This window comes from Cydia fagiglandana, chromosome 17 (genome assembly GCF_963556715.1).
Source record: "Cydia fagiglandana chromosome 17, ilCydFagi1.1, whole genome shotgun sequence".
Classification (NCBI taxonomy): domain Eukaryota; kingdom Metazoa; phylum Arthropoda; class Insecta; order Lepidoptera; family Tortricidae; genus Cydia; species Cydia fagiglandana.
In genome coordinates, this window is record NC_085948.1 from 1,858,625 (window position 1) to 1,885,342 (window position 26,718).

The following is a 26,718-nucleotide window of genomic DNA, read 5'->3' on the forward strand; positions in this document are numbered from 1 at the left end:
TGTTGTACAATATTAGACTTAATAGCCTTGGCTACGTTCAACATTACATTCATATCAGAGGCGTAAAAAATTGCGTTTATAATCAGTGTTAATTCTAATAATTTACATCGTCTATGGGTTATTATAAGCGTAATATAATAACATAAACGTTGTTCTTACCTTATTATAGAACATGTATAATAAATAAAATAATTCCATTACCCATTACTATTGAAAAAATAAAAGTTTTGTAATATGTTTACTTATACTTTAGACTAAACATTTTATCCGTTTCAGCGCATGCAACTGTGATGAGGGTCTACTGGTGGGCATCGGGAACCCTTTGCTGGATATTTCAGCTTCAGTGGATGATGCCCTCCTCGCCAAGTATGATATGAAGCCAGATGATGCCATCATGGCGGAGGAAAAACACATGCCACTGTACAAAGAGCTTATGGAAAAGTAAGTTTTATTATCCTCCTCCATCTTAAAATTCTTCTTACAAACCGTTTCTTTATCTTAACACTTTTTATAAACTTAAATCAAATATTTAAGGGATATAGTGAACTTAAAATGAACTTTCTTTTAGTTCTCAAGAAGCAAGCGGGAAAACGTGAGTCTTATCTGTCTGCACGACTATAACTTGTGTATTAACAAACTATAGAGTGTGTTTTTCCCTAACTTTGTGAGAGAGTCACTTTGTTTGATTTAATTAAGAACTTGTGTGACTATTGAAAAATATGAATTTTTGCAGCAATTATGTCTTCTAAGCATGGTGGTAGTAACAAACCTTTTTATAAAACGCCATATGTCTATATTACAACCAGTTTTCTAACTCCTTTGTTCCCAAATCTAATCTAGCTATGTGAGAAAATAACAAGGAATAAATCGAATTGGTATTGGCATCTTTACATCCAGTAATTAATTTAGAATTTTCTTTGTAGCCTAGTCACCATTGACTGTTCCTATAAAACTGGAGTTCTTGGGTTAAAATCCCATCAATCACAATGTGTGTGTGAGTTATGGATGTTTTCTATTTATTTCAGTATTTATCTAACCATTAAAAGCAAAAAACCATTATATAATTTATTGTTGCCTACCCACAACACCAACCTCATTTCTAATTGTGTAAGAATTTTCTATTTCATTTGTTCTCAATTCTTCAATCTAAATCTGTTCTCTTACAGATACAAAGCGGAGTTCATAGCAGGCGGCAGTGTCCAGAATACCCTCCGTGTTGCACAGTGGATTCTCAAGAAGCCTGGTGTCTGCACTTACTTCGGCTGCGTCGGGAATGACGAGTATGCTAGGATACTCGAGACAAGAGCTGTGTAAGTACCTTTTACATATTATTATTGAAAGTGTGTTAAGTTAGGTTATTTTAATTTTTTATTACACTTTCAATTATTATTTATTTATTATTTCGTTTTAGACAGGCAGCTGATGCTGGTATGTCTAAATAAAAAAAAAAACAAAAAAAAGTTATTCATATAATGATAAAACATACTTGATCCATCCACGCCTCCCATAGGCTCCTTAACTATGATTACCTGTGTTACAGAAACCAGTAGGATATAAAACTAAAATAGCATGTATTTCTACTTGTTTGTTTTGTTTGTTAGCCTGTTGTGTCCCACTGTTGGGCAAAGGCCTCCCTCTCTTTCCACGCGTGTCGTCCTATGGCAAAAAGGCGTATTTCCGAAAGCCGTCAAGATCGTGTCGCTATCTCCTTCGAGGTCTGCCGTAACGCCGCACTATGTTTGGTGTCCACTCGGTAGTTTTCTTGTCAACTCCACTTATCAATAATTAATCTAAAATTCATAATTGCAGTCAACCCAACGCAATTTTACCCTTCGACCACCAACGCCGTCAACTGCCGCGCGCGGCTACACCCCATTTTTAACCTTATTGCATTCTGACAAGGTTCGCAATTATGCGCCGCACACGATAAGCGTAGCGTTCAACAAGTTACGAATAACTAATCTATTTTAATAAAAGGTGAAAGTAATAAAGTAAACAAGGCTTAGCTTAATCAATTATCTACGAAGATTAAAACGATTTGTCAAATCCATTTCGAATCAAATGAAATTTTGACCGATAAATTTGATCCTCTAAGCTTTAGTCTAAGGTTTTATCGTATTTTAGACATTGAGTAGCCTTTATCTTTATTGATCTTTGTCTGTGATAAGCTTAACATGTGTACTCTGACTATCTATTTTTAAGAGTTATAATAATGACAATCAATATCTTGATAAAGATGAGTTGTAGATCTCTAAGACACAAAACAAATAGGTACAGAAATCAATCTACATTATATTTCTATTCTTCCCATTTCATCTTCAACAATAAATCAAACGACTAGATACGAGATACGATACGATAGATACGAGTGCCACTACCACAATAGTTTTTTGTGCATAAGCCATAGTTGACAACCCTAGAGCGACCGCCGAGCGTAGGTATGAAAAGTGAAGTACAGTCATCAGCAATAGTATCTTACACAACTAGGGCCGCAAAAATATATGACGCGCTCTTATTGCGCTCCAAATAAGAACGTGTCACATATTTTTGCGGCCCTAGTTGTGTAAGATACTATTGCTGATGACTGTACATACATGTAATTGATTTCTGTACCTATCTGTTTTGTGTCTAAGACGTCTGTGTCACGAAGAGTTCCTTAATTGTATGGTTTTCCTTGTATCTGACACGTACGGTTTTCCCCATGCATTAGCTTTAGACAAATGACAAGATACATTGCACGTCTTCGTACATTTTGATAAGTTTACCTTTTGCAAGTTAGGGATGATTTTCAACCTTTAACCATATCGGACGAGACATATCTGTTTAGGTACGTCATACCAAAAAGAATAGATAGTATAGAGGGGGGGGGATAGTAGATAGTATAGGGGGGGGGGGGGTATAGGGGGTTTTTGGAGGAGTAGCGCGTTGAGTGAGTGGTTCGTTTTTAGGTTATATTTCCTTAAATAAAACAACTTTCCTTGTTTACTAATCAGGTGGTGGTATATTTAAATATAATACTGTAGGTTAATCCTATAGGCGTTTAGATGGAGGGTAACGAGAAGGAGAAGCCTCCAGACGAGGCTGATGATAATAACATGAACTGGGAGACAGTCTCACGTAAACGTAACTTGGATTTGTCACCGACCAAGCTGGAGCCTTCTCCTAAAAAAATTGTAATCGACCCGTCAGAGGCCGGCAATCAATCGGGTAATACAATTAATACAGTGGAGTCTAACAACAGTAGTGTGGTTGAGTTAAACAAAAATGATCCAGCCGAGACAAGTCAAATTAATACAGTTCATTTAAACAAAAATAATTCAGACGAGTTCAACCCACATTTATACAAACACCCCAGTCTAGACAGCAAATACCGAGAGTACAATGCCGAAGATGATGGACCATTTATCGTTCATGTCTCTAGAGAGTCTGCACCATCTTCCAATGCTTCTCTAAAACCCATCAATGTAGGCCTTTTGCTTACTCAAGCAAATGTTCATAATATCCAGAAAGAAGGTGGTATTAAATCAGTAGGTCGCAACAGAGTAGCAGTAACCTTCTCCACAGCAGCTGATGCAAACAGTTTCTTAAAACACCCGCTACTAGACAAACATAAGTTTATAGCTGATATTCCTTCATACCATGTGTCGCGTATGGGAGTTGTGCGAGGAGTTCCTTCGGATTGGTCGATGGAGGAGTTAGTCAACGGCACAAACCTCAAAGAAGGTAAAGGAAAAATCCTTAAGGCTCGACGACTGCAACGAAGGGTGACAAAAGATGATGGCTCCTCATCCTGGGTACCAACCCAGTCGGTGGTGGTTACTTTTGAAGGGCAATCTTTACCATCAAAAATCTTCGCATACTACACCTCACTAGTTGTAGAAGTGTATCAACTGCCAATTATTCAATGTAGGAAGTGCCTTAGGTTCGGACATATTCAAACACAGTGCCGGTCTGATGCCAGATGCTATAAGTGTGCACAAAAACACCCCGGTGATGGATGCAATGTAGCTCCAGAACATGTGACATGTATATTTTGTTCCGGCAGACACTTTGCTACAGAAAAAGTATGCAATGAATATGGTCGGCAAAAGGCCATTAAACTTGCCATGTCTGAACAGAATATCTCATACGCAGAAGCAGCAGCACAGTTCTCAGCGGTTCGCAGGCCATATTCAGATGTAGCAAGAGTCATGTTTGAGCCGGTTACAGACTCTTCACGATCCTCCCAGTCCCCATGCCACCCTGATACTTTCATGCCAACCCCTCCGTCCACCACTTCATATCGTAAGACCGTATATCGAGCGCCCCGGACGAGGGTCTCTCTCTCCCCCGGTTATGATAGAGTAGCTCACAACAATATTGTCCGAACTCCCCCACCTCAACTGCCCAATGGCCAAGCTCTGAAAGATTCTTCTGCTTACAATAGAATCACTCCCAATGATGACCTAATGGAGCTCTGTCTAAAATTCTTGACAAACATAATCGCTAAGTGGAGCGATTGCCTACCAGACGACGTTGCACCCTTAATGATCACACTCGCGGAAAGACTTACGTTCCATAATGGCCCCCCCGGTCACATTTCTTCAGTGGAATAGTCGAAGCATTATACCAAAGAAACCTGACCTTATTCAGCTCATCAACGATCATGCTGTGACTGTTGCGGCCATTTCGGAGACATGGTTACGCCCCGGCTCTTTTTTCAGAGTGCCGGGCTTCTCATGTCTTCGGGAAGACCGTAGCGATGGACGCGCCGGATGTGCGTTGTTCATCAAACGCGGTTACCCTTTCGCCCAAATTTCTATCCCCCCTCATTCGGATGGGATTAATGCCGTAGCTGCCAAGGTTATGGGCATTAATTTCATCTCTATATATATTCCCCATCCTGAAGTAGTTGATATATATGAATTAACGTCTATTCTCAAATCGGTTCCACCTCCTCTTATGATTTTAGGGGACTTCAATTGTCACAATATGTCATGGGGGTCATACCATTCGGATGCGTTTTCATCAGCCCTGTTGGATTTATTCGATGAAATCAATGTGGGAGTTATTAATGACGGTACTCCCACGCATCGGGTATACCCAGGCCAGAACCCCCAGTCAGTCCTCGATCTATCTGTGTGTTCTCCTAGTTTATCTTCTTTATTATCTTGGAGGGTATTACGCCAGTCGTTCGGCAGTGACCATTTTCCAATTATTATCACGAAGCCTTCTTCTATTCTTCCAATTCCGTCCCCTGAACCTCTTTTAAAACACAAAATTCAATCAGCAGACTGGCCCAATTATGCATTATTTGTAGAGGAAAGTATGAAAGAGTGGGACACGAGCGAAATGGGTCAAGATGAAAAATATTTAAAATTTAAAAATGTGTTAATAGAGTCCGCCGATAAATTTATCCCAAAAAAGAAACCTGCTAGACTTAAAATCCCTTCACCCCCGTGGTGGAACGCAGACTGTACGGCAGCCGTTAAGGAAAGAGATGCCGCTGAAAAAACTTTCAGCAATACCGGAAATCTAGATGACTACATTTCTTTTAAAAAAATCTCTGCACGTACAAAGCGCTTCCTAACAAAGGCTAAAAAGAGAGGATGGAAGGGATTCTGCGAGAGCTTATCTCCTAGAACCCCTCCATCACTTGTATGGCGGAACATAAAGAGGTTCAGGGGTTCATTTCAACCAGAGTCTATGCCCACCACAGATGCTCCTTGGCTGTCAGACTTTGCAGATAGACTTGCCCCGTCAACTGTCCCTGAAGCATCCTGCTTGTTACTTCCCCCGCTGTCAGGCACCTTGAGCTCACTGGACATGCCTTTCTCATATTCAGAACTCAGTCTAGTGCTTAGTGGATTGAGAAATACTACACCTGGAGAGGATGGCATACCATACTGTTTCCTGTCTAAGCTAAATTCATCTTCACAGGAGTATCTGCTCGGTATTCTAAACCATGCCTTTGACACGGGAGAGATCCCAGTTGACTGGAAGACCCAAGTTATTATTCCAATCCTTAAACCATCTAAAAACCCAGACGAGGCTAGCTCATATCGACCGATTGCTCTTTCCGCGACAATGGGAAAGATATTAGAGCATCTGGTTAAAAATAGATTGGAATGGTTTGTGGAAAACAAGGGTATTCTAGCTGATACGCAGTTTGGCTTCCGAAAGGGCCGTAGTACAATGGACAGTTTAAATATTTTAACAACTGATATCCGACTAACCCTTTCAAAAAACGAATATCTGCTGGGATGTTTTCTAGATATTTCTGCGGCCTACGACAATGTCCTTCTTCCGGTGCTCAGGGCAAAAATGCTACATCTGAGCATTCCCGCGAAGATTGTACATATTGTCACCAAATTGTTCATGGGTAGGTCAATTAAAATTAGGAATGGTAATTCCTATTACCCACCTCGAACTTTGTGGCATGGTCTGCCGCAAGGATCGGTACTCAGCCCCCTGCTTTACAGTATCTACACCTACGACTTGGAGCAATCTGTCCTATCCTTCTGTAATATCTTGCAGTATGCTGATGACCTAGTCCTATACACATCAACAAAGTCAATGGACAAAGCCACTGCTAGTCTGAACACAGCTTTGGGTTACCTCAAGGATTGGCTTGATGAACATGGTTTGACCCTATCGCCAACAAAAAGCTGTGTAGTGACTTTCAGTCGCAGAAGGACCATGCCTGATGCAGATGTCTGTTATGGTGGTGTGATGATTCCAAATAAAGAGTCAGTTAAATTTCTAGGTGTTATTTTAGATCATAAAATGTCTGGCACCACACACCACAAATATGTACTGGGTAAATGTGAGAAAAATATTAATATTCTTCGAGCATTGTCAGGTGTCTGGTGGGGCTCCCATCCTTATTGCCAGAAGCTACTATACAATGCCATCATACGTAGCCATATAGACTATGGGTCATTTTTAATGGAACCCTGTAATAAGGATGGCCTAGATAAATTAGATCTTATACAGGCTAAATGTTTAAGAATCATACTAGGTGCTATGCTTCCCTCTCCCAAAAATGGCATGCAGGTGGAAGGTGTTGAACCGCCGTTGTCTCTACGCAGACAATACCTAGCCGACAGGTTCTTGATCAAAGCCAGCTCTTACAACAACCACTTGCTGCTTCCACGCTTGCAGGCGCTGGCACTGGAGGTCACTGAAAGCAGATATTGGACATATAAAGCTTTTCCCAGAATAGTAATTTCTTTTTCAAAATTAATTAATATCCACCCCAGTTTATATCAATCTGGTGCTAACCCTTTATTTGAAGTGGCGTTTGAGACCCTAATATACTCACCAAAGGTCATATTAGATATAGGAATTTTCAAAGATGATCCAGGAGCAAACAACAAATTTAATAAATTTTTAGATAAATGGCAAGATTACTTACCAGTTTTTACTGACGCTTCTAAGGTGGATCCTGCAAGATGTGTGGGAGCAGCGGTGTGGATTCCACGGTACAATATTGTTCTTCCATTTAAATGTCCTCCTCAAGCGTCCATTTTCACAGGTGAGGCAGTTGCTATTCTTGAGGCTGTCAAATATGCAGACACACATAACATTAAAAAAACAATTATCTTCTCAGACAGTAGGAGTTGCCTGCAGGCAATAGTAGGCAATCAATTAAAATTTAAAGCCAAATTCCCATTGATTCTCGAAATTAAAGCTGTGCTACGTAGGTGTGAATCGAGGGGCCTACATATTGTTCTCGGATGGGTTCCAAGCCACTGTGGTATTAGAGGCAATGAGATGGCTGATATATGGGCAAAACGGGCGATTGAGATAGGTTCACTAAAACAGGAAATTTACAGTACTGACCTGTTGAGTTGTGCGCTATCTGATATGTTTAATACATGGCAGAGGCAATGGGATATTTCTAGATTGGAGACTGGTAAACATTATGGCTGTGTACAACCTCGAATTACTCGAAAACCGTGGTTCTATCGATTCCGTACTTCTCCGAAGTGGGTAATATCCACCATTTGCCGTTTACGCTTAGGCAAAGTATGTACCCCGTTATTTCTGGCTATGATTGGTGTCCGTGCGAACTCATTGTGTGAATGTGGGTTGGATGAGGGCAACTTGGACCACATCTTCTTTGCTTGTACAAAATGTAGCTACTCGCTGTACGATGTATTACCCGAAAATGTTCCACGACCTATATGCTTTAGCTCGCTACTTTGCCACATGGATACTAAACTAACTTCTATTCTAATTAAATATTTACAAACAAATAACATTAAACTCTAAATAATGTCTTGTCTTTTCTAATTTAATTCTTATAATTCATGTCAATCTACACTCGTTTTATTCTATACTCTATATTTCTATATTATATATATCGTTTTCTTCTCTTCCACTTCCTTCATGTTGGCACTACTAACGTTCTGTCATCCGCTTCCCGCTTCTTTGCTAATCGTTGTATTTGTCATGTGTTTGTCTGTGATGTTCATAACAATTATTTGTTTTTAGGTTTCCCCAACTACATCCTCCCAAAAATGCAAAATTATTATACCGAACATTCTCCTCACGTGTGAAAGTCAACACCGACATTGGCAAATTCACCCTGTGCAAAATTGCAGGGAGTAAGCCAGAAAAAAAAAAAAAGAAAAAAAAAAAAAAAAAAAAAAAAAAAAAAAAAAAAAAAAAAAAAAAAAGAAAGAGGGGTCCTGTCAAAGTAAATTTTGTAGTCACGGTACATTTACTGCCATCTATCGACACACGATTAAAACTTAAAATAAAATTGAAAATGTATAAATGAATTAAAATATGTTTACGGATATATGATTATTAATTTTTATTGTTCCACAATGACCCATGTTCTTTCACTGATACGTGTTAAAATTGTTAAATATCAAACGGTGTCGCCAACGCCATCTAAACGACAATAGGCCAAAGGTGTATGGCGCCATCTATTCGACAGTGACTTTTGCTTGACATCCGAGGCACGTTTTTTTCTTAGACTTTATTTATCTTATACGGAGTTATATATATCTCTGGTCATACTGAACAACTTTAACCATGGGATGGAACCAAATACCCCGAAATAGCGTAAAAATATCTGTTGTGCTATTTTCACGATTTGAGAATTGGTCTCAAAATGAAAATTGTTTATGAATAACACATTCACCTCCCAGAGGCGTCCTTCACATTGGGTGTGGATTCGCACGCCGTAACAGTGTGTAAACGGGACATCGCTATATACTTGCATATAGCGCTGTCACAATCATACACCGGAGTAACGTGCGAACTCGGATCAGTGGGATTACAGCAAAATTACAAAACAAAAAAACATTAACACCACATAAAGGTATGAAACATGAAGTTCTTTCTTTATCCTCGCGTTATCCCGGCATTTTGCCACGGCTCATGGGAGCCTGGGGTCCGCTTGACAACTAATCCCAAGGAATGGCGTATATAGGCAGTAGTTTTTACGAAAGCGACTGCCATCTGACCTTCCGACCCAGACGGTAAACTAGGCCTTATTGGGGTTAGTCCGGTTTCCTCACGATGTGTTCCTTCACCGAAAAAGGAAGTCTGAAGCATGAAGTTGAAAAAGTACCTAAAACTCAAATAAACGAACAATAAATCTGCTGACCTAAACCCGCAAGCTCTAGCTTATACACAAGCCAAACTAGACACGGCAAATCATTCTACAAAACACCAAATCCAGCTAAAAAGGAAACATAAAATAACTATCATTACGTCAGAACCGAGTAAATTGCCTCTCAAACAACGAATAACAGAATATGTACTATACTTACCGCAATACCAACTGGCGATTGAGATCATAATGCTATCTCCTTTACCCTTGTTAAGACCAGCCAAGAGTGAAAGAGATGGCATTATGACCTGACTCGCCATTTAGTGGAGCGGCAAGGTGTAGATAAGAGATATTTAGATGCCACTGATAACATTTGCTCTCGCTATCGATATTTGTTTAACTTATGCAGGGTTCTATATTCATGTCTGAATGACGAAATTAGAAGGAGCTGGGAGCCGATTTTTGAATGATGACCACTCTTTTCGTGTACCTATTTCGTTTAATAATATCTCCACTACTAGGCATTTAAATTCTACTAATGGAATTGAAAACGAGTGGATAATACCAGTACATTTCCAATTTCTATCGCACGTATTTCAAAAATTAGCATTAAGCCGTTTTTCACCGATTTTCTAGTGACGAAATCGAGCGATCGAAATTCAGAAATCGCCCCCCTGCACGTAGAATGAAAGCACACGGAAATAAAATAAATCAATTTTTTTTAAGTACATCCATCAGATATATCGGAGCGGCTAAGGTGCTCAAAAATATCTGACCACGCACTCTAGCGCCTTGACAATAGAAGCGTGTTCAGATGTTTGTGAGCGAATGCGATCTCTCCGACCTACTTATGAAAGGCCGGTGTCAAGTAATGGGTGTATTCTGGCTTTATGTAAACTCAAATGTGACGTCCCACGGATAAAGGTACCTTATGACGGTTGGCGCTTACGCTATTATTAACGCCGCTCCAGTATTATTGCGGCGCTATGCGACGCAAGCGCCAGCCGCCATAAGGTACCTTTTGCCGTGGAACGTCACAAATGTGTAATAGTAATATTGGTAATGTTGCGTACTATATTTCTAAATCGGCATCCAAGAACTTACCGGTCCAATAGCTTCCGAGTTTATTGCATAACGCAGCAGTGGCGATGGCGACATTAGGTACTTTGTTTTATAGGCAGTATTTATTTTAATATAGGCAATAGTTATTGCAACTTAAATAGAAACATATAACATGGACCCGGGTATGTCCTTAAACTACGTCCAGGACTCGGGTAAGTCCTTAAACCACGTCCAAGACCACTGGTGGATGGGCAGCAGCGTCCCTCAAATTCGGTGTACTCGACTGCGATCGCCAACCCGCCTGCCAAGCGTGGCGATTATGGCATTCACCCCCCATAAAAGGGGGAGGCCTATGTTCAGCAGTGGACGTTTTATGGCTGAGATGATGAAATAGAAACATGACAATGCAACCATCCTGCAATGATCATATGAATAATTTATATGAGATCGTATCATCGTAGTAATACTCAAGGGAATTATTCATCATTTACCCGATAGGTATCTAATTACGATTATGTGAGCGTTTATTGAAATGACATACTTACAATTGGCAGAGGGGAAATCAATCGATATCTGTCCGGTCAGCCAAATAAGTGGTCTACTCTGTCAATCAGATGAGTCGAAAAGTGGTAGACCACTTTCTTGGCTGACTGTACCTATACCTACTACGTATGTTATACATGCATTATGCGTTATACGAGTATTTCATCTTGTAGGTAAAGCAAAATCGATACGAAAATCGATCTAGACTAGTATTTTTTTATAAAAAAAATTTAATGTTTGACGATCCTTTTGTTAAATTCTTAGTGTTAAATTTGATCTGTATAATAATCCAATGTTATTATGGAATAATATTAACATCAATAAATTACTCTAATAATTAGATTAAGATTAATTACGATTCATAAGAGCTTGTTGCTAGGCCTACATGAAAAAAGTATATTTTGAATTGAATTGAATATGTCTTCATGATGCTGTAAATAGCCAATGCTGTAATTCGTTTTACATAAATATATGAAACAGTCGCTTTATATAGTTACTGTAGGCCTAGCACATGATTGGCGCGACAGTATCTCGCGGCGAGATAGACTACCTGTCTTTTTCTATGTTATAGTTCGTTTTTTTTAGCATTAGAACAAAGGTAAACAATCTTGGTGTGTCTTTTAATTGAAAAACACGTTTTAAAAATAAGTCTCGACAAATATGTAACAATTATGAATCTAATACGGTCATTTATATTCTTCTGCTTTCATAAGTAATAGTTACTGAGTTTTTAAAAGCGTTTTTCAATTAAAAGGCATGTCAAGATCGCTTACCTTCTTTGTACTTCTTTCTAATGCTAAAAAAACGAACTAAAATCATAGAGGGACGGGAATTCATTGCTTTCTCAAACAAACGAAATTCATCCCAATTTACTATGCTATAAGGTTCAAATTAAAAATAGAAAAATGTTGTATGGCGGGCCTCTTACCAGATTATAGAGCTCAACAGTTGAGTTACTAAGACAGGTTTTATTTTAATTTACGTACCCTTTAGATGCGTGAACATAAGCTTTTTAAAAATTTTATCGACTGATTTTTTTAGATTTATGAAGTAAATACATGTACTACTAAATTTGTCACTTTTTCAATCCACAGCGCAGATGGCGTGACCGTAAAATACCAGGTGACCGAAGAAGCGCCCACAGGCACGTGCGCAGTGCTCGTCACGGGCACGCATCGTTCGCTCTGCGCGAACTTGGCCGCGGCTCAGAAGTTCACTCCGGTGCACCTCGCTAAGGAGGAGTGTCAAGCGATCATTAAGAAGGCGAAGTACTTTTATACATCAGTGAGTACTATCTGTAGTATATCTTACTTTCTTACTCTATCAGATAGCTGCCTCTTGCTTTTGTAGGACTACAAGCTAGACATTTAAAGTCTGGCAAACTAAATTTGACAGTAAATAAGAAAGCACTAATACTCACCCCTTTCTTTTGGGTGCTAGTACTAGCGTAAGACAAAGACAGTATGATTTTCTATGTCTATGTTTAAATCCCTGGCCAAACTTGTATACACTGAGAGAAAAGTACAACAAAAATACACTTAGAATTACAAAAATAAACTTAATCCGGGGACAAGGAGAGTTAACTAATAGGAACAAATTGACTTTTGCAATTTCTATTATCTGTTTGTTGAAATTATATTTGGGATTACTGAGCTGTTTGTAGAAATAAATAAACTTAACAGAAGTAGTGAAACGTCCATAATTATTACTAACTCTTCATTTTTTCCCCCAGTACAGAACTGTTTTTTAATTCCTGCTGATGATTTTTCTCTCAGTGTAGTTCTCGTTATTATTCACAAAAAAAAGAAGTATTTCAGTCAGTAATTAAGTAACTAAGGCGTATCACACACGGTCTTAATTTAAAAATCAGAATCTATGGTTCCAAAATAAATTCAGTGAAACCAGATACCATAGACAAAAAATCCTCTGCCCTGAATTTATTTCGTAACCATAGAGATTCCGGTTCTTAATTTCAAATCATGTGGGATCTGCCTAAGGCCAAACTTGTACCTATATTAACACATTCACTGCCAGTGCCAACGTTTTCGTAGCGCTACGCTCGTAGCCGATCCCAGCGTTTTCCCGCTTTTTAGAGGAAAGCGTCTACGAATAGAGAACCCGCCGAGTTCCCGGCACTCAATGTATCAATTGGGGCATTATCTATGAAAAGGGACCTTATTGTCGATGGCGCTTACGCCGCACAGCGTCGCGCGGAATTGTATTTATATCGGAGCATCGTCAATAATGGCGTAAGCGCCACCGACAATAAGGTCACTTTTAGGTTTAAATAAATTTTATTACTCATAAGAATATTACAATCCTCTTCTCCCCGGACCACCGTAAGGTGCGCAAGTGTACACAGTCCTTATTTAAGTGATTTAAATTAAATTATATTCAATTCATACGTAAATAAATCCCACCGTAAAAATAGGAGTGCATAAACTAAAGCCGTTCGGTCTAAGTGATCCTTCTAACGCCTATAACTTCTGACCTCCTGGTACATCGCATGCGTAAGTTCATAATACTCAATGAAGTCTTATCAGTGACTGTGTCGTTCGTGCGTTGTTATTGGTCCAGCTAAAACAATACGATCCCTGCCACAGCGCTACGGCGACCTACCGGCAGCGCGCTCAAAACTGGTTCTCGCAACTCCAACGCTAGCTTCTAATCGCCTAGTATGGAAGGTTTGGGAGAACGGGCGCTATCGGAGGCCGATCTGAGACGGACAGAAAACATGACTACGCCGCCGAATAATAATGTAAATAGCAGGGTGATTAAAAGAAAACGGGAAGATGAGCCACCCGGAGATTTTTCTACATTTAAAGAGGAAATGAGGGCTATGATGACTGAAATGTTGGCTACACAATTGACTGAAATTATGAAAAACAACACCAATACATTAAATGAGATTCAGCAATCAAATAAAAATATTGAGACCTCCGTTGCAAACCTATCGTCGCAGTTCGAAGACTTTCAGCAAAAAATAACCAGTCTTGAAAATCAAATCGCTGAGGATAGGTCATATGTACAAAACTTAGAATACAAAATAGAAGACCTGCAACGTGAGAGCCGCAAAACCAACCTGGAAATTAAAAATGTCCCAAGATTACCGAATGAGACCAAGGAGGACCTCGTGAACATGATTATATCGTTATCTAAAACTATAAACTGCCCAATAAATAAAACTGAAATAAAAGACATATACAGAGTGCGCCCCAAAGAGAAAAACGTGAATAATACTGCCATAATCGTGGAAACATCGTCTACTTTTATAAAAAATGATATTTTAAAAATGTGTAAAGCGCATAACATTAGGAATAAAATGAACATATGTGCCAAACACCTGGGTTTGCGCACCTCTGTGGACACCCCCGTGTTTGTAGCAGAACAGCTGACTGTACGCGCGTCTCGCTTATATTTCTTAGCACGCGAACTTAAAAGACGAAAGCTTTTTAAACACTGTTGGACCAGTTACGGAAGAGTGTATGTGCGTAAAGATGATAACTCCCAAATTATACAGATATATAATGAAACCCAAATAGAAAGACTAAGTAAGGAAAACCCCGGGAATACTCAAACTATCGCTACGACAAACAACGACAAAAGGACCCCAAATGCACTTTTTGATTCGTCTGCCCTGAACCCCGCAGCGCCTGCCGCGACCTCTAGCGCGTGGCCAACCAACTCGAACTTCGCCATTGAACCACTGACCAGGGTCTCAGAGACCCAGCCGCTGTCGTCTGAACAAATCTGACTAGACTTATTTTATTTCTGCCTGGTAACTGTTTTTTCAATTGTGAATTTAATTATCTATAATGTCAATATTGCTCTTTGCCAATCCTACTAGGGTGACGGCACCAGTAATGGACACGGCACCAATTATGGACATTTTTTACGTTGATCGAATTTATTAAGCAACTGTCCCAACATTTTTCAACTGGCAACACTAAAGCATAACCAATAGACGTTTGAGCTGTCATTTTGAGACATGTCACCAAAATCAGCCGTTTTGTTCTAAGATGGCTGCGAAGTAAAATCTCGTTGCGGGCGGTGGTCATAAAAATCCGTTATTGTTGTTGAAATCGTTAAGAAGGTGAGTACATATTTGTGCATGGTGTTATCTTGTGTTATGTTGTAATGAGATTTAATGTTATTTTTACTGAATAATACTATATTGCAAGTAAATTGAGCTAAGTTGAATATGTCCAATCACAGCAATAAGTTTTTTGTGGGGTTTGTTCATTACTGGATTCGATATTTTATGAAATTCAGTAATGGACAAGTGTCCAAGCTTAAGCTTTTTATTACTTTTTTAGTTTATTGTGTTAAATTATTTAATTTATTGCACTAAACATTTGAGTTGGGTTGATTTTGTTTTTAAAGTCACTTCGTGTTTCTTTCTATCGCCCTTTACGTACATTTCATTTGGCGCAGTCGCGAATCTACAAGTTATTTGTGTAGTGGATAGTGCAAGTGAAAGGATATGTCTGTGGGAAAGTTAAAAGCATTTGATATTAATGACGGAAAGTGGTCAACATATTGTGAGATTGTGGAACAATACTTTTTAGCCAATGATGTAAATGACGCGAAGAAGGTCCCTATACTGATAGCGTGTGTAGGCACTGCCACATACGAGTTAATGGTAGATCTTTGCAGTCCAAAGAAACCAAAGGACCTTAAATACGACGACTTGATCGCGTTGGTCGCGTCGCACATTCAGCCGAAGCCATCTTATCTCGCCGAGCGGTACAAGTTTCGTATAACAAAACAAACCGAAGGTGAATCGGTTGCCCAGTTTGCCGCCTCGTTGAAGCACCTAGCAACAACGTGCGATTTCAAAACCACTTTAGATGACAACCTGAGGGACCAGTTCATATGTGGCCTAAAAGACGAAACAACTCGTCAACGTTTGTTTTGTGAAGAAAAGCCACGGCGGCCCGGGGGCGCGGCGCGGGCGCTGCGGGCGCCGCGGCGCGGCCGGCCCGGAGCTCGTGGGGCCCGAGACAACCACGGCAACAGTGTGTCTGCTGTGGCGACCAAGGTCACGACCGAGCCACGTGCAAGTTCAAGGATTACGTTTGTAAAATATGTTTAAAAAAGGGCCATATACAAAGAGTGTGTCCCAACATTCGTGATATGAATTATACTACGCACACCCACACGGCGAATAGCGACTCAGGCAGTAATCCAGATGAGGACTGGGAGCCAGGCCAGAATGGCGACTTCGAGGGCCTGTACCATGTGGAACTGACGGGACGGGAGCCGGTAGTTGCCGAGGTCATTGTCGACGGAAAGAAGCTGCACATGCATGTTGACACGGGCTCACCGGTTGCTTGTATTAACGAAAATCTATACAAAAAGTTGTTCGGACACCACACATTACATAAAGAGGATTCAAAGTTACGTGGATACAATCATGTACCAATCCAGTCTCTTGGATTCATACGTGTAAACGTGGAGTATTTAAATATTACACAAGAACTGAACCTTTATATTATAGTGAACGGTGGTGTACCGTTACTAGGTCGGGAGTGGATAAAACCATTGGGCATGAGCATCATCGTCACAGACTCAGTGTTAAAAATCGACAAAAGTAATAACACGTGCAGTGAAGTGTTAGATACGTCAGCATTGATGCGCGAACATCCCCGCGTATTTAGCGAGTCCCTAGGAAGGCATGTGAGCGCTCGCGCGACGCTGCGCGTGCGGCCGGACGCACAACCCGTGTTCCGACGCGCGCGCCCTCTACCGCTGGCGCTGCGCGCGCCCGTCGACGCCGAACTCGAGCGCATGGAGCGCGCAGGTATAATTACGCCGATTTCTTCTTCTGACTGGGCTTCATGTTTAGTTGTTGTTGTCAAAAACAATGGTAGCCTCAGAATTTGCGGGGATTATAAGTCCACCCTCAATCCCGTGTTAGAAGTAGACAGATATCCACTTCCGCGTGCCGAACAGCTGTTTAATAATCTTAATGGGGGAAAATTGTTTTCTAAATTAGATTTGAAGGAAGCATATATGCAAATTGAACTCAACGAAGATTCTAAAAAGTACACAGTAGTTAACACACATCGCGGTTTATACATGTATAACAGACTAGTATATGGGGTAGCGTCGGCAGCGTCAATATTTCAGCGCGTCATAGAACAGGTGGTGGCCGGAATTCCCAATGTGACAGTTTATCAGGATGACGTTTTGATTACGGGAAATAGTGAAGCCGATCACATCAAAAATTTAAAAAGTGTCCTAAATCGCTTTGAAGCCGCAGGGTTAACACTGCGCAAAGAGAAATGCACATTGTTCGCGAAAGAAGTTAAATATTTGGGCTTCATTATTTCCGAAAATGGGGTAAGAACGGACAATGATAAAATTAAGCCCATATTGGAGGCTCCGGCACCCGAAAACACGTCTACACTGAAATCCTTTTTGGGCATGGTTAATTTTTATTCGAAATTCATTAGAGGGTTTACAGACATATTGTCGCCATTATACCGATTGTTAAAAAAGGGACAGACGTGGGAGTGGGGCCAACCGGAAAAAGAAGCCTTTAACAAAATCAAAGTCGCATTAACGAACAGTCCAGTTTTAACTCATTACAGTGAGAGTCTGCCACTGATTCTATGTTGTGACGGGAGCCAGACGGGGGTTGGCGCCGTCATACTGCACCGAACGGCGGAGGGTGAACGGCCCATCGCATATGCATCGCGCGCGCTTAATGCGGCCGAGCGAAATTATAGCCAGATTCACCGCGAAGCACTCAGTATAGTCTTTGGCATAAAAAAATTTCATACGTACTTATATGGTCGGCGGTTCACCCTGCGCACAGATCATCGTCCGCTGGTAAGCATTTTTGGGTCCAAAGCAGACATTCCAGCCACCGCCGCTGGCCGGCTCATTAGGTGGGCGTTACTGTTGTCGGGCTACCAGTACGACATTGAGTACGTAAAATCAGCAGACAACATAGCAGACGGATTGTCTCGCTTACCGTTACCCATAGTTGACCAAAGCGACGCCAGCGATGATTGCAGTTTTGTACAGTTTATAGAAAATAATTTCCCGATTCGCGCGCTCGACGTCAAAAGGGAAACTGCCTCTGATAAAACGCTCAATCTAGTGTCGCAATATGTCAAATCAGGTTGGCCGAAGACAGGAGTGGTAGCAGACCTGCTCCCTTATTATAGAAGACGAGAGGAGCTCAACATAGAAGGTGGGTGTCTCATATGGGGCTCTCGCGTCGTGGTACCGGCGGCACTACAGGCGGCAGTGCTAGCCGAGGTGCACGGCGGACACCTGGGCATTGTCAAGTGTAAGAGTATCGCGCGGAGCTACGTCTGGTGGCCTCGGATAGATCTGGACATCGAGCAGCTATGCAACTCATGCCGTGTCTGTGCAGAGACAGCGGACGCACCCCCGCGAGTAGCCATAGTGCCTTGGACTACGTCAAAAAAAGCATTCGATAGAATACACATAGATTTTTTGTCATACAACGCGAAAACATATCTTATAGTCGTAGATAGTTATTCGAAATGGATAGAAGTGTTTCCTATGACTACCACGACGGCCGAAGCAACCACAGATAAGTTGAGGGAGTTGTTTGCTAGATTTGGGATTCCATCCAAGTTAGTCTCAGATAATGGACCCCCATTTAGTAGTGAACAATTTGCAATTTTTTTATTGACAAATGGGGTTACACACGTCACGTCAGCTCCTTACCACCCCGCGTCTAATGGGGAAGCGGAAATAGCTGTGCGCACAATAAAAAAATGTTTAAAGAAAGCAACGAAAGAAAACACTAACCCTAATCAATTTTTACAACGCTTTTTGTTAGATTATAGAAACACTAAGCACTGCACCACGGACGACTCACCAGCTGCATTGTTGCTAGGGCGTCAGTTAAAAACAAGACTTGACTTGCTCAAAACCGGTTTGTTTGACACTGTTGAAAAAAATAAGCAAACAAAAATAGCTCGTGGACCCCAGAACAGTAGGTCCTTTGAAGTCGGGGATTTAGTGTGGGCTAGAGACTTCCATAAGGGTCATAAGTGGATTGAGGCTACGATTGTACAGACATTAGGTAACAACAATTTTAAAGCTCAGACAGAGGAAGGCGTGATGATATCTCGGCACACAAATCAATTGCGCGCACGCCACGATAATGGTACGGCGCCGACGGACGAGTTCAGTCGCCGGGGCGAGGCACGCCACGACGACGTGACCCCGGACGTTCGCGTGGCTCCCCTGGCGGCGGCTGGTTGTGGGGTCCCGAGGGATGCACCACCGCCACCCGCTGCTAGCCCCAGACCGTCGCGCGCTCGCATGCCTGTTAGGCGTTACGGTTTTGAAGAGGTGTATCCGTAAACACGCGAATAAAAGTTGTCTCTTATTGTTCCTTATTGGCTAACATTAGATATGTAATGTAGATATATCCAATACATAAATTACAAAAAAAAAAAAGTCAGAGGAATTTGTATTGATTTACAACCCGCATCATCCAAATCAAAACAATCACTAATCCTTTCCAATTGAAAAGCAGATACTCAGATTACATTAAAGATATTTATTAGTTACTAATAATTAGTACTATATAAGAATAGCAGTGTTCCATAAGAGTTTAAACTATGATACCTTTCTACTATTAATAATTAGCACTAGTTTTAAGTCACCACATTTTTTTTTCCCTTCTTTATTGTACCTACATAGATTAAGAGGAGAGTAAATAGGTATATAAGTACCTACACAGTACAACTGCGCCGCCAGGTCACTTCAGTTACTCACCCCTAGCAATCTTGAGATTTAACCGGTAAACGATTTTGCGTTTGTTATAACTTTAGTTAATAGGTAAGAATTAACGCCTAATTATGTAAACACCACATTCCTTCTTACTTATAGTTCCGACATGAGTCATATAACAGCTGTTGCTCGCTTGACCTAATTATACTTATTGGTACATATATGTATGGACAAAATCGAACTTATCGGTAAGGGGGGAAGTAGTGTAGTATATAGGTACATAACAATACTACATGTAGGTAGATATAACTAACAAGTTATTAATATGTATAAATATGTGGGTAGGCCGCTCGCGCTTGACCATGTTTTTAGTTTAGAATAAACCGCCATTGAAGTCACTTCGTGTTTCTTTCTATCGCCCTTTACGTACATTTCAATCTATAATGTCAATATTGCTCTTTGCCAATCCTACTAGGGTGACGGCACCAGTAATGGACACGGCACCAATTATGGACATTTTTTACGTTGATCGAATTTATTAAGCAACTGTCCCAACATTTTTCAACTGGCAACACTAAAGCATAACCAATAGACGTTTGAGCTGTCATTTTGAGACATGTCACCAAAATCAGCCGTTTTGTTCTAAGATGGCTGCGAAGTAAAATCTCGTTGCGGGCGGTGGTCATAAAAATCCGTTATTGTTGTTGAAATCGTTAAGAAGGTGAGTACATATTTGTGCATGGTGTTATCTTGTGTTATGTTGTAATGAGATTTAATGTTATTTTTACTGAATAATACTATATTGCAAGTAAATTGAGCTAAGTTGAATATGTCCAATCACAGCAATAAGTTTTTTGTGGGGTTTGTTCATTACTGGATTCGATATTTTATGAAATTCAGTAATGGACAAGTGTCCAAGCTTAAGCTTTTTATTACTTTTTTAGTTTATTGTGTTAAATTATTTAATTTATTGCACTAAACATTTGAGTTGGGTTGATTTTGTGATTGCTCTTTATTTTCCAATAATAGACGATGTCCATAACTGGGTATTTTTAGTTGTCCATAATTGGGCTCTTTGTTTTGTCTTAGATGGATGGATAAATGTGGTCGGACTGCAAAAACTGCCAGGCTAAGGCGAGGCCGACCAAGCCATACGTCAACAGGTTTATTTTGCTATTATAATCCGTTTTTTATTCATCCTATTTTTCGATGAGGCAAATAATAGCTGTCACGTGGTACCACAAATTTGGTCGGACTGCAAAAACTGCCAGGCTAAGGTGAGGCCGACCAAACCATACGTCAACAGGTTTATTTTAGCTATTATAATCCGTTTTTTTCATCCTATTTTTCGACAAGGTAAATTATAGCTGTCACGTGGTACCACAAATTTGGTTGGACTGCAAAAACTCGTAGCCTGGCAGCAAAAACTGCCAATTCTATTTCTTGATGAGGTAAATTGTAGCTCTCACGTGGTACCACAAATTTGATCGACCCAATCGCCAATCGGCCGGCCAATACAGGATTTGGCCGACCATTTTTAGGGTTCCGTAGCCAAATGGCAAAAAAACGGAACCCTTATAGATTCGTCATGTCTGTCTGTCTGTCTGTCTGTCTGTCTGTCTGTCTGTCCGTCCGTATGTCACAGCCACTTTTTTCCGAAAGTATAAGCACTATACTGTTGAAACTTGGTGAGTAGATGTATTCTGTGAACCGCATTAAGATTTTTATACAAAAATAGAAAAAAAACAATAAATTTTTAGGGTTCCCCATACATAGAACTGAAACCCAAAAATTTTTTTTTCACCAAACCCGTACGTGTGGGGTATCTATGGATAGGTCTTCAAAAATGATTTTGAGGTTTCTAATATCATTTTCTTCTAAACTGAATAGTTTGCGCGAGAGACACTTCCAAAGTGGTAAAATGTGTGTCCCCCCCCCTGTAACTTCTAAAATAAGAGAATGATAAACCTAAAAAAAATATATGATATACATTACCACGCAAACTTCCACCGAAAATTGGTTTGAACAAGATTTGGTAAGTAGTTTTTTTTTAATACGTCATAAACCGTAAACCCCAATTTTATTTTGTTACTTGCTGTTACGGAACCCTTCATGGGCGAGTCCGACTCGCACTTGGCCGCTTTTTTTTTACTGTCCTCAAAGGCAGCTATCGTACCATACAAGTTTCATACGATTTTTCGATAAGATTTTTTTGATGATTTTTTTAAAACTGTGGTCGGACTGCAAAAACTGACTGGTTATGGTGAGACCGACCAAGACACGTCAACAGGTTTATTTTAGCTAAGATAATCTGTTTTTTTCATTCTATTTTTCGATGAGGTAAATTGTAGGGATTGTAGCTGTCACGTAGTACCACAAATTTGGTCGAACTGCAAAAACTGCCAGGCTAAGGTGAGGCCGACCAAGCCATACGTCAATAGGTTTATTTTAGCTATTATAATCCGTTTTTTTCATCCTATAGGTAAATTGTAGCTGTCACGTGGTACCACAAATTTGGTTGGACTGCAAAAACTCGTAGCCTGGCAGCAAAAACTGCCAATTCTATTTCTTGATGAGGTAAATTGTAGCTCTCACGTGGTACCACAAATTTGATCGACCCAATCGCCAATCGGCCGGCCAATACAGGATTTGGCCGACCATTTTGTTTTACTGTCCTCAAAGGCAGCTATCGTACCATACAAGTTTCATACGATTTTTCGATAGGTCTTTTTCATGTTTTTTTTTTATAAATTTGGTCGGACTGCAAAAGCTGTCAGGTTAAGGTGAGGCCGACCAAGACATAAAGTCCATTCCAATAGAACTTGCAAACTTTGTAAACAAAAGACGTAACTTTGTTTTGTCACTGTTTCTCCTTGAATTTTCACATCATCTCATCAAACACCATTGAAACACATACACTATACACTATTAAAGCGGTCGTTACCGTAAAATACAACAATATATAACTGTATCTTGGATATTTAATTAAAAGTTTAAAATGGTTTCATAAGTTAGGTTATTAGGCCCTGATGTAATGACGTTTTTGTTTCTTTTACATTCTACAATTGTCTATGATGGGTAGTGTTGTGACTAAAGTTGGTGATATACTCGTAAAGCCGCTACACACTACGCGACTCACGGTCTGTACCTGCCAAATCTACCCTACATTTGACAAAATAATGCAGTCATTATTTTGTCAAATGTAGGGTAGATTTTTATTTATGAACAGTCCAAAACGACCAGTTATAATTTTCCGTAGTTTAAAAATAATGTTTAAAAATGGTGCGAAAGAATGGAAAAGGTTATTTAAAAAAAAGGAATTAAAACGATTAATCTGAGTTTACATATTTATTGAAATTAAAATTGTCAAACTACCGCGTAGTGTATATAACCGCGTTGGCAGGTACAGACCGTGAGTCGCGTAGTGTGTAGCGGCTTTACGAGTATATCACCAACTTTAGTCACAACACTACCCATCATAGACGAGACGATGTATGTTTAACGAGTAAAATAATATTGAAACCGTCAATCATTCAACAGTTTGAATGATTGACGGTTTCAATATTATTTTACTCGTTCACTGTTTTTCTTGGCATGTACGCGTATCTTACTTCTTTGTTATTGAATTTAAGAGATATCTGTTTCTCGCTCTCACTTATGGATGCGACGCACCAAGTTCGTGATGCAGTGCGATAGTGTGTTAGGGCCTTAAGTAAAGGACTAAGTAAGACTCTTGCCCATCACTAGCAAATTCATCATTCAGAGACAATTTCAATATGGTGGTTTGTTTACATAGGTTGCAAGTTCTATTGGAATGGACTTTACGTCAACAATTCTATTTTGCTATGAGGTAAATTGTAGGTGTCATGTGGTCCAATAAATCTGGTCGGACTGCAAAAACTGCCAGGCTAAGGTGAGGCCGACCACTTTTTTTTTTACTGTCCCCAAGGTCAGGTATCCTACCATACAAGTTTAATTCCATTTTTCGATGAGGTATTTTTTTGATGTTTTTTTGTCCAACGTTTTTGCCATTTGTACAAAATCTGCCAGGTTAAGCCTAGGCCGACCAAGTGCGTTGGAAGGTACTAAATGTCAGGTACCTCTACAGGGTAGGTATATTCTATTTTTTGATCAGGTTTGTTTCATGCAGCCGGCAACCGGATTAGTCCTAGAACTCTTATAGTATAACTTAGAAATCTAAATGAAAGTTCAAATAGCGTTAATAAAAGTTGATTTGTGACATTATTTGTTTCATTTATGTGTTCAATACAAAAGTGTCCATTAATGGATGTTCATAATTGGGTCCATGTCCATGACTGGGTGTCCATTACTGAATTTTTGATGTCCATCAATGGTGATTTCGTAAATTTCAATTTATATATTTTTTATTAATTATGTATTAAACATACAGAATTTTTGGTTTTGTTTAAATGTTCCTCATGTATTTAAGTGCCGAAAAAAAAATCACCATTTTTGTATCGTCAAAAAACATCCCATTTTTAAACGAAATTCTAATTTAGTGCGCTTAACATGTCCATGATTGGTGCCGTCACTCTATGTTCATAATGTAATTAACCTAACGTGTGTAATTTTTACTTTGTATTTGCATGATTGCTCTCAAACATTAACTAACCTATACACAAAATACACAAACTACTTACATAATAAATGTGTGCGCTCCCGTCAATACTACACTGCAGTTTTGTTAAATAATAAAACTTATACCTCTCATAGCTTGAAAACTGCTAGTATATTGCTACTGGGACGTTATGAGTAGTCATTTAACTACATTAGCTGACCTTGATCGTATTGAGACAGCGACCTCGATTATGTGTGATATTCAAGATTTGCATAAAAATATACCAATTACTAAGAATAAAAATATAACGATTATCTCGCAAAATATGCGAAGCATTTACAGCAATTTCGATGACCTACAATTAACCTTAAGTGACATTAAGTACAACATAGATGTGCTAATATTATCAGAATGTAGACTTAGTCCTGTTAAACCTATACCTTGTGTCCAAAACTATAACTCTTTAGCTACTATTAACAATCTCAATCAAAACGATGGAGTCGTATGTTATACAAATTGCTACCTTAATTCTACGGTCAAAGAGGTTAAACTTGAGCACGCCTCTTGTGTGCAAATAATAATAAATAATCTGTTGATATTGGGTATTTATCGCTCACCGTCGAATAGTAATGCCTCCATTTTTATAGACTCACTGTGCGTTTACCTCGAAACAATAAAATCTTTCACCAACATAATTATTACTGGCGACATAAACATCAATCTTATTCCACGGGCACACGAACCATCACATGAAATATCTAATAGAAATAGTTATCTCAATATGCTTTCCTCTTATGGGTTTCTCCCTGGACATATTCTACCAACTCGACAAAGTAGTTGTCTAGACCATTACATGCTGAAACTAGACATTAGTAAACTAACCGCTCGTATAGCAGTCCTAAACACCTCGGTAACAGACCACCATATGATATTCTTAGCTCTTTTGACAAGTAGTGCGAGAGTCAGTTGCCCAAAAACATTGGAGAAAATAGATTACGAAAAAGCATTACTTCACCTGCGTCATAATAATGTCGAATCATTACTTGCAAGCAATGACCCTGAATTTATTACTGAACAACTCATTAAAAAAATTAAAACATCCCTAATGGAAAGCAAAGAGGTTAAACGCATTCCTAAAAAACTACGCTCTATTAAACCTTGGATTACACCAGGTATACTTAGATGTATCAAGAATAGAAATAGGATGCAACTAAAACTACGCCATAATCCTGATAACGAAGTCCTGAGGATCACATACAAGCGATATCGAAATTACTGTACAAATTTGTTAAAAAAACTAAAAAATAAATATGAGAGAGAATTATTGACTAAAGCAGAGGGCAACGCAAAAGCACTGTGGAAGACAATTAAGAACATAACTTATTATAAATCAACAAATGATCAGACTTCCGCGCTCTTAAATTCTAACCTAACCCCTCTGGATGCTGTTAACAACTCAAATGAATTCTTTGCTAACATGGGTAAAAACCTTGCAGAAGATATTTTAACCCACCCAGCTCAGAACGATACCCCTAACTTAATAAACTACTTTAATCCTTCATCTTTCGTTTGGCTTGATACTGATGAATCCGAAGTAGATAGTATACTTATGAACTTAAAATCTAATAGCGCCTCTGGATGGGACGATATTCCTACCCGCTTCTTAAAGCTCGCTAGGAACATTGTAGTCCCGATTATATGTAGACTTGCAAACCTTAGCTTTGCTGAGGGAGTATTTCCACGACTACTTAAGCAAGCTATTGTTATTCCTGTGCACAAGAGTGGAGAGAGGGATGATGTCAATAACTTCCGGCCTATATCTATACTTCCAGCTATATCAAAAATAATCGAAAAATTAATCAACATGCGACTTTCTAATTATTTTAACAAATTCAAAATTTTATCTGACAATCAATTTGGATTTCGACAAGGTAAATCCACGGAGGATGCGGTTATGGCTCTAACGTCGATAATAACTGAAACTGTTGACAAAAATCGTAAATGCTTAGCTATATTCCTTGATCTAAAAAAGGCTTTTGACACCGTCTCTCTCCCCACTCTCATTCACAAACTTGAGATTATGGGAATCAGGGGAAAACCACTCGACCTATTGAATAGCTATCTCCATAGTCGAACCCAGAAAGTTAGAATTGGTCCTTACCTTAGTGATGAGAAGTCTATTTCTTTTGGAGTACCTCAAGGAAGTGTCCTTGGTCCCACCTTATTTTTGGCTTACATCAATGACCTGACAAATCTT

The 26,718-nt window shown here is 39.6% G+C and overlaps 2 protein-coding genes across 7 annotated transcripts in view; both read left to right on the forward strand.

Annotated features, from left to right (window-relative positions):
• LOC134672789 (RNA-binding protein lark) overlaps positions 1-26,718 on the forward strand; it is a 529,293-nt gene that overhangs the window by 199,125 nt on the left and 303,450 nt on the right. The gene's annotated exons all lie outside the window — the stretch shown is intronic.
• Positions 1-26,718, forward strand: part of LOC134672788 (uncharacterized) — a 32,931-nt gene that overhangs the window by 298 nt on the left and 5,915 nt on the right. Inside the window, exons 2-4 of the mRNA XM_063530733.1 lie at positions 277-441; positions 1,167-1,310; positions 12,250-12,439. Of these exons, the coding sequence (XP_063386803.1) occupies positions 277-441; positions 1,167-1,310; positions 12,250-12,439 (499 nt within the window). The remainder of the gene's footprint in view (positions 1-276; positions 442-1,166; positions 1,311-12,249; positions 12,440-26,718) is intronic.